This window comes from Colias philodice, chromosome 18, assembly GCF_061535455.1.
Source record: "Colias philodice isolate Cphi_HAF_F1 chromosome 18, ilColPhil1 Martin Lab GWU primary, whole genome shotgun sequence".
NCBI classification, from domain to species: domain Eukaryota; kingdom Metazoa; phylum Arthropoda; class Insecta; order Lepidoptera; family Pieridae; genus Colias; species Colias philodice.
In genome coordinates this window covers 10,310,663-10,320,158 of record NC_143103.1, presented here as the reverse complement: position 1 = coordinate 10,320,158, position 9,496 = coordinate 10,310,663, and the positions used below count along the sequence as shown (strand labels likewise).

The window sequence follows — 9,496 nt, the reverse complement described above, 5'->3', positions numbered from 1 at the left end:
CAATTATTACTAGCTTGCTCTCTCTGCTTTATCGGACGTCGAGTTGAGAGGTGTAAATTTTTTCACGAAACTCAATGAATTTTAAATTAGTATCATATCTCTCTCTTAATTTCTCTATGAATTTTAAATTAGTATCAAAAAATATTTACAGGAGATTCATTAAGAAGTACTTAAAAAAGTTTATTAAAAAAATATTTGAGACTAATTAGAGTAACATGCATCTTCCGGAAGATAATATTTAATCAAAACTAATAGCTATCTTTCACATTTCACATCTATACTAATATTATAAAGAGGAAAGGTTTGTAATTATTATGTATGTATGGTTTTCACGCATAAACTACTGGACCGATTTCAAAAATATTTTCACCATTAGAAAGCTGCATCTTGACTGAGCAACATAAGCTATATTGCATTTTCAAAAAAAATTAGAGATCCTTTCCAAAAAATGCAATAATGTAACCCAAGGTGTAAAAAATTTCTTAATAAAAATTCTGTCATCGCGTGCGCTGCGGAATCTATTCCTTGAAGTACGAGGATGGTTCTTATGAAAAAAAAACGTAAACATAGGTACCACGGGCGAAGCCGGGGCGGACCGCTAGTTATTTATATAATGCGTATAATAAATAGTATAGTGGGTTCATAAGAATATATTTAATTGATAAATAATAATATTAGTTAACGAGTCATGGAATAAAAAGCAGTGGTTTCTTCAAATAAAGTTTATTGAGATTATAACGAAAAAACATTTATGTCTAATTAAGTAAGTTCTATTCTAAGTAGACATTAACTAGTTATTAATTAATATTTTTCTTGAAATAATTTTAAGTATTAATAATTAAATAAGTAACTGAATAATTTTATTTAAATTTCTTAGTTTTATTATTGTCGACACGCTTGGCCTTAAGATAGGTTCGTTCTTTGTTGTGCAAATCATTCTTCGCTTGAGATAGAGATATCGTCATCTGTAAATTAAAAATATTTGTTTCAGTTTAATTAAGAAGAGTGTAGTTACAATATCATTAAATATATGGAGTGAAAACCATTTGTGCATTCTTTTTTTTTTTCATTTTCATATAATATAAAGGTACTTCAAAAATATTATTGAAATAGACCAAGAGCTGTCGTAAATTTCTTAAAGGTAAAAATACATCACTTAATTTTATATTACGATCAGGGACCGTATATACCAAATTAAACATTGCTGGTTATTGCGATCATAATTTGAATTTTCCAGTCAATTCAATTCACGGCGTAAACTGTCTGAAAATAAGAGGTCATACGGCCCCTGAATTGACATTTTATCCTAACATTTATTTTACCAGTAAAATACAATACAAGACATGTTATTTTTCATTTTATTTTTAGCTAATAGTGATATATTACGTCATTTTTCCTTGGCTTAGTGTTCCGTCCCTGTCCCGCGGGCATAGCGCTGCGTCGTTTGAGCGTTGACAGCGGCATTGGGGATAGACGCTCACCGCGAGATATTGCTGAGAAGCGACGGTTCACTTCTGACACCTGTGTTTTGATTTTTTTATTAATTATAATTATTATAGTAGAAACCAGAAGTCATTTATATGACCATAAAGTTATAAGTACGGTATATCAAATGTTAATAGTAAATCATGAATACTAGTAAAGGGAAGCTCTTTTGAACTGTTTTTTACTTGATTTGAAGCTACTCATTTTAAACCTACAATATACTGTGAGCATTTATAATATAACAGATTTTTTCTCAATTTCATTTTTTTTTAATTACGATATAAATTTTGAGAACGTACATCAATAGTATTGTCATCAGTGCTGCTATCGCTGAACAAAGTGTACAGCATGCTGTCCATGTTGTGATTTGGTTCAGTGCGAGGCACTGGGAACTCGCGCTTCGATTGGATTATAGGTGATACTGGGTGAGGTTTCTTCTGTTGATATATTAATAAACTAAATTACTATTTGGAAATTATATTATTAGAAATTATTTCGACATGTCGTAAAAAAAAATACAATATTTTTTATCAATATTCCATATGGCCATAGGGAATATTATTATATAAATTATTTCGACATGTCGTAAAAAAAATACAATATTTTGTATCCATATTCCATATGGCCATATGCTATTGATTCTACATCAAAATCAGTTTTTAGGGTTATAAGCCAAAACAACAACGGTGGAAGTGTTAAGAAACGGCTTTTCATGTACTTTTCCTCATGTAGATACTACGATGTTTTCTGTATATTAAAATGTTCATTAAATTATTAAAAGAAATGTTTCACTCATATAGTGTCTCAAAAAATCACGATAAATTAAAATTTATTCAGCAGCTCTTACACTAACCTTACTAGACGGTGTCAACATGACAGCATTGTCATCTGGTTCTGGCTGAACAGCTGGTTCCCTATCTCTTGGCACAGGACGACCGTTGAGTTCCTTTTGAATATTATCTATGGTGCTTTGCATACCGGATATCTTTTCTTGAAGACGATCCTTTATGATACACGATAGTGGTAAATGTTAAAAATATGTAATGACGATTCGAAAGTGCTTCTAAAAAAGAATTCTAATTGAATAAATGTTTGAGTTTGAGTTTGATAAGTTTAATTGTATTATTTTATCTTTAACCCATTGAGCCCCAAGTTTCCCGATCGGTCCACGACACAATAGATTTTCTATCGTGTCTGTGTTTCCGGGGCCTGAGTTATTAAACTTTTTTTTTCAAAGGGTAAACAAAGTTCGCGAGTTGAGTGGTTGATACTATAACACATTTAGTAGAGTGCCGTAAGGCATAAAAATGGTCAAACCTCGGAACCCAGGGCCAGTCAATGAATCTGTATATCAAGTATGAGACTGCATTATTAAAACCTCAAATAAAAAAGTTAAAAAAGAAAAATTGACCGATCTCGATTTACAACAATTTTTAACAACAATTTACTGAAAAATGAGAGGCGGAAGGGGGAAAAAGTGTTTATAGTGAAAAATTTAATTTTATTTGTAATAAATTATATGTGCAGAGTAACTTCAATGTTAATTTATTAGATTATCGTAAAAAATAAGTTACAAAAAAAATTTATCATTAACTATACACATTGTTACATCATTGTACATTATTGTCGTTGTCGTCGATCTCGTTGATATAGATTGTAGGTGAAGGATTAGTGCAGCCGTCACCATTGCATTCTAAGCAAGCTGCAGTGCAGTTTAATCCACTTTTCCTGCACCCACAAGATGCTCCACATCCTGTTTTGCATGAGCTTGGTGCTTCTTTTTCACAAAAGAAGCACCTAGTTTTCCAATCAAAATCAATTGAAGTAGCTGTTCGAAGCTTTTTTTTAGGTGGAGAGCATGCAGATGTGGTGTTCTTTTTTTTTAATTAAGAATTAATGCATCCTTTATTAATATATTTTTGTCTGCATACCGAATGCACGTAGACAAAGTCGCGAGTATTTATATACTGAGAAAGTCCATCCCCTCTTTTCGCAGATGCAGCTTTTAATGATGATATGCCTCTAGTGACTTTTATAATATCTCCTAGTTCAGAGCTTAATTCAGAACTAGATCCGATTTTATCACAAATGAGGCAATCATTGCTTGTACATCAATACTGGATGGTTCACCCATTGCGACACGTGGCTGCAACAACAAATATTAGTAATATTAATAAAATAATAACTAACTTTTACATAATTAATGATTTATATTATTAAATTCTACTATTATATTCTAACTTTTAACATCGATTTATTACAAAATATTTATAACAGTTTTCAAAAGCATGTACTTAATATAAATGAAAAACAAATACTTACAATTTATGCCACTATTTTCAAAGTTTTTAAAACTCAGTAATGTTCAGTAATTAACTTTTATCACACTCACTGCACAATAATATAAACATTAATTTTTAATAAACAAAAATGAACATGAATGAATGAATGGAACGAAAACAACAGCTACGTATTAAGTCTAGCAAGTTACAACGTGTACTATCCTGTGAGGGCCCGCCATGAACAATACCGAACAGCTGCTGTTATCCCCTCTATTCTCCAACCCGACCTTCATCGGTATATCTGCAGTCCCTAAAGATCCAAGATCAAGTTTTCAAGTTTGTAATAGTTGTTCTTTTTAAAATATGACTTTTGACTAATATAAATCAATGAAAACTCCAAAAAATTAATAATTCTTTATAATAATTTTTAAAAAATTGAGAGCGCGAAAAAATTTTTTTTTAACATTTTTCTATATACTATTAAAAACATATTTTCAAGGTTTATATTAAGATTCATTGACTGGCCCTGGATTCCGAGGTATAAACCTTACGGCGCTCCACTAATTGTTATTTTTTCAAAAAACACAAGTTAACGGACTTTTTTTAACTTGATGGAAACTTGGACCTTGGTACGCGAATGGTTTACCTTTTCGCTTCTCATCTCTAGTATGATAGACATATTTTTGGATAACTCATCTTCTTTATCCTGCAAAAATATTATCTATAATGTAAAACTTTTTGCAATATTAGAAACTATTTGTTCATGAAATTTAAGGGAAAACACGTTCATTACATAATATTATACAGGGTAACTGGTAATTAGACCGGATCCTTTTAAGCGGTGGTAGGGGAGGTTATTTGCAACAATTTGACTGTATATTGTTATATCCGGAAATGGCTCATTTTTGAGATATTATTTTTTTTAAGAAAATCCAGTTTCACTACTTTTAAATTAAATTAAAAAAAATATATGAATCGATTTTAATTTTCTTTACAGTTTTAGAGAAACCTTGTTATACCTCTTAATAATAAATAATAATAGCGTACTAAAGTAGTGAAACTGGATTTTCTTAAAAAAATATTAAAAAAATAATATCTCAAAAATGAGCCATTTCCGGATATAACAATTTACAGTCTAATTGTTGCAGATAACCTCCCCTACCACCTCTTAAAAGGATCCGGTCTAATTACCAGTAACCCTGTATACAAGAAAATGTACAAGTCTTCTTTCAAGACCATTTTTAAAACTACTTAGACTGGCACAAAAACCTTTTACTAGTGAAATATTAAATATCTAACCCTCGCAATGGCCTCTAATTGCTCAATCCTCACGGCCATCTTCATCTCCATCTCCTTCCCATTCTCCCTCTCTACTTCTAGCTCCTTATTGCTCCTCTGCAGAGCATTCTCTAGTTTATTCCTTACATCTGCACTGGTTTTTAGTTCTGACATCAATTGGTTGACAGTTGATGCCTTTAAATCTAATTCTTTGTCCTTCAACTCTATTGTTTTGGTCAGGTCTTGTATTTTTTCGTCGGTTGATTCTCTGTAATAATTAGTATGGATTGGAAATTTAAAATGGTGGTAAATTATTATTTTTCTGTATTTAAACGATTCAAAATTAACTAAACGAAGTCTTATTTGTCTGAGTTTTAACTTTGAAATAAGTAAACACTGACTTTTTTTTCCACGATCAATTTGGAATAATAAAGTATTATAAACATTTAGATACCTGTAAATTTTAAAATCATTGTCGATTTCATGAATTTTATCCTGTAGAGTCTGAATTTCATTAACGAGTTCTTGTACGCGAATCGTTTTATTATCAACTTCCTCAACTTTTTTATCCAATTCTATAACTAAATTAGACTTGTCCTGTTTGATCACCATTATTTGTTCATTTAACACCTTCAACTCTTGTTTCAAATTGTTCAGAACCTATAATTTTTTAGCAACATTATATTAAAATTATCTTAATTTTACTTAACTAGGTAATTATTTGTACTTACTTCATTCTTTTTCTTCACGTCTGCTTCCAAGTTATGTTTCTTGTCAATAAGAGTCTTCATATCTTTATTGATATTTTCGTGAATAGACGAAGCTTCCTGATTGTTAAAATAAGTATTATTTAGTAGTCAAATTATATAATTTGTTTAAATTCAGATTAAAATGGTTTTTTTTTTTACCTCCAGTTTCTTTTTCAAGTCATTAATAATATCAGATGTAGCATTTTGTTCATCTTCCAAGGCAGCTATTTTATCTTGCAAAGAACTATTCTGATCGCACATAGATTTAGCGAATTGCTCTTGGTGTGTGAGAGCCTTTTTCAAAGCGGAATTTGCATCGATACTTTCTTTTAAACTAGAATTAATATTTTTTGTTTAATTTATTTAAAAAACACAGTAGACACATTTACTTAAAATTGCTTTAAATTTAAATAAAAATTTTAACATTTAAGTTTAGTTATCAGAATTATTTGTATGCGTTCCTAATTAATATAGTTTTCATAGCATGGTCATTTATCATTAAAATTAATGTATTTATTAAAAAAATAGAAAATTATGAAAAAAGAAAATACTCTTTCTCCTGCTTAGACAACATGTTCCTCATTTCATTGCGTTGCGCGTTAAATTCGTGGACCAATTGCTTCATGTCGCGTTGCATGTTCGTTATCGTCTCCTCTTTCTGTAAAAAAATATTATTATCAAAAAGTAATATTAATTTATTGTTCATTTTTTTAAATTCAAAGCTTATAATTTTAAAATTCAATAAAACTATTAAAATTTTACCTTTTCGAGTTCAATTTTAGCATTATCAAGTTTTTTGTGAAGATCGTTGACGGTAGATTTCAATTCTTCAGTCTGCGCCTGCGCAGAAGCGACCTTGACCCTTGCGTTGTTGAGTTCACTCTCAAGTTGTTGTTTGGACGCAGTAAACACTTGCATTAGTTGCCTTTGATGTTCGCCGCTCAGTTTAACTAGATTGATTGTGTGGGTATTTGAAAGAATTTTTAATAATTTAGTTAAATAAAAATTTGAGCATACATGTACAAATAAGAAAATTAGTTGAAATCAAAATAATGAAAAAGTGTCATAAGATTGACTAAAATATTAACAATAAAAAAAATCGTGACGCGTAATCCTATAATATTTTACGTTTCAAAACGTTTTTTGAACATCCACATATATTTCAGAAAAAAAATTCCTTACTCTTCTCTTCAAGGCTCATCACTAACTGGCCATGTTTTTCGTCATTTTGCATCTGCTGCGCCTTAATATCGCGAACTAGTTGACCAGACTTCTGGTAAGCGTCACATAATGAAGCCTGGTCAGCTTTGCACCGAGATAGTGTCTGCTTGAGTCGCTCACTGTAGTCTTCTAGAACGTCGCATATTTCACGAGTGCTGCTTAATCTATAGAATATATGTATTTTAATTTGCTTTTGGAAACTTTATTGTGGATTGATGGAATTCGAATAAATGGTTGAATAATTGAATTTACGAGTGAAAGTTATAGGGAAATCTTTAATTAATTATTGTGATTATTCACTTAAGTTGAGTGGATTCTGTAATTTCTACATTTTCTTATTATGTTCTAGTCGTTAGTCCTATGATCGTAATACGCGGCAATGCCTAATCAATAAACTCACAAAAAAAATCTTAGTTTAAACTTTTAAAGGACGCATAGTTAAATAAGGCACATCTTTGGGCATATTTTAATATACTTACTTATTATGCAGGCAAGAATTATTTTTTAAGAAATTAAATTTACTAACTTATTTAAGGTTTCAGGACGCAAACGAAGTTCATCCTGGTACTGGCCAGAAATGGTTTCGTGTTGCATTTGCACTTCTACCATATTTTGCTGCAGTCGTTCATGGTTGCCTTCCACTTGTTGCAACTTCTCCTTAAGGTCCCAATATGCTGTGTCTTGAGCAACCTATTACAATAAATAAAAGAAATATCAAGATCTAATAAAGATTTTAGAACTTTTGTTTTGTTACACAACATAATTACAATGTAACTACGAACAAATAATAGCGATCATTTAAATCCACGTTACATTAAATTTATATTAAAATCTTACCTTCAATTTTATTACTTTTGCAGTCTCTCGAGAAACTTTTTCTCGTAGCTTTTCAACATTGACATTTACTCTTTTTCTGCCCACAACATTGCTTATTTCACCGAAATCCATCTTAAAATCTTTTAAAATAATGTTTCATAAACTTATTTCAACTAAAAGCCAATTACTTGCTCTGTGCTAAAAGCGGAAAAGAATACTTTTAAGTTTTAGAATTTTAGATATTGGCGGGAATTTTTTTTTTTTTTATCATCCGTAGTGCGTACGTGTTCTATTGTTTGTGGTCTGAGTTTTATTTTAATTATTTATTATAATTATATTTACTGCGTACGAAAATTAATAATAATGCACAAGTTACAGTATTTTATATTTTATGGTTGTTATACTGTTAGTACAGTCTAATTAAATTATTATAGGTCTACCAGAATCTGATGGCATATTTATATTTAAAAAATAAAAGATTTTCATTTGGCAACTTTATTTGACAACTATCAAATTGGTTGTCAAATTATTTGTGTTGATGATAAATTTTTAGGATTTTGTCTTCAAAATCTTCGAAATGTTGATAAAACCGCTGCGATCACAAGCAAGAGGTGTTGTTTACAATGTGTACAGGAAAATATTCGATGAAGAAGGGTCAAACACATCACAATTTTCAATTTTAAGGCGCATGAAAGATTTTATTGATAAGTTGGACTTACCCGTTTTGATACTTTAAATTAAAAATGTTATAAATAGGTAACTATAATATTGTTTGTTGATTAAAATATAATTTTATAAAAACTTATTACAGGAGTTTCCAATTCGGCTATTTGTCAAGTCCAAGGTGTACAAGTCAATTTTATAATGTGTTAATACTTACGAAAATAAACATGATTTTATTTTATTATTGTTTTATTTTATAAAAAATTATAAACATATTATTGTTTAATATATGTAGTAAATAAGTTTTGATCTGCATAATCATTACATCCATATTTTCACATGCCATAATTATATATATTCAAATATACAGGTAAATTAGCTTGGAGAAATTTTTGCGTTTGTAGTAGTGTATGGTCAGCAAATAAAATAAAACAACATTTTATTTTTAGTTTTTATTTTATACAGGGTTACTTGTAAAACACCAGCAACCTCGCAGGACAAGATAGCTAACATCATAAATAACAACATTTGTTCTACGACTTTTGGCATAACGCAATAAATTATTTTTAAATGATTTTTTAAACTTTTATTGTACTCTCCTTACATTTGTAAGTCTATGTTCTATTAATTATCGGATGGACGACGCGACGCCCCCTTCCCCCTCTCGTTCGCTTTTTGTTTACGTAATTTTTGGGAGGCGTAGAGTTTATAATATTCAGACGGAAAATTAAATGAATATTTATTTTTGTATGAAAATAAAATCTAACAAATTATCAAAAGTCGAAATGTTGTTACTTCTGATGTTAGCTATCTTGTCCTGCGAGGTTGCCGGTGTTTTACAAGTAACCCTGTATATATAAGGGATTTTAAATTAAACTATATGTGTTTCTCCTCTGAAAAAGATGAGACTTTATTTTAATATTTGCACATTTAACATACATATAACTTTTACATTAACAATGTTACTAAAATGAAAAATTTACTAACCTGAAAAAGAAACGA

General features: G+C 29.9%; 1 protein-coding gene across 1 annotated transcript; it reads right to left on the bottom strand.

Moving 5' to 3' along the window:
- Nucleotides 1-737: 737 nt before the first annotated feature.
- Nucleotides 738-8,056, bottom strand: LOC149480737 (uncharacterized). The gene is made up of 14 exons (XM_089706578.1): nucleotides 7,853-8,056; nucleotides 7,542-7,705; nucleotides 6,977-7,179; nucleotides 6,557-6,744; nucleotides 6,346-6,452; nucleotides 5,954-6,128; nucleotides 5,777-5,872; nucleotides 5,500-5,705; nucleotides 5,067-5,313; nucleotides 4,414-4,473; nucleotides 2,339-2,488; nucleotides 1,785-1,922; nucleotides 1,387-1,521; nucleotides 738-965 (listed from the first exon to the last, which is right to left on the bottom strand). The coding sequence occupies exons 1-14, from the start codon at nucleotides 7,961-7,963 to the stop codon at nucleotides 861-863; spliced, it is 2,085 nt and encodes a 694-aa protein (XP_089562704.1). The 5' UTR covers nucleotides 7,964-8,056; the 3' UTR covers nucleotides 738-860.
- Nucleotides 8,057-9,496: the final 1,440 nt, after the last annotated feature.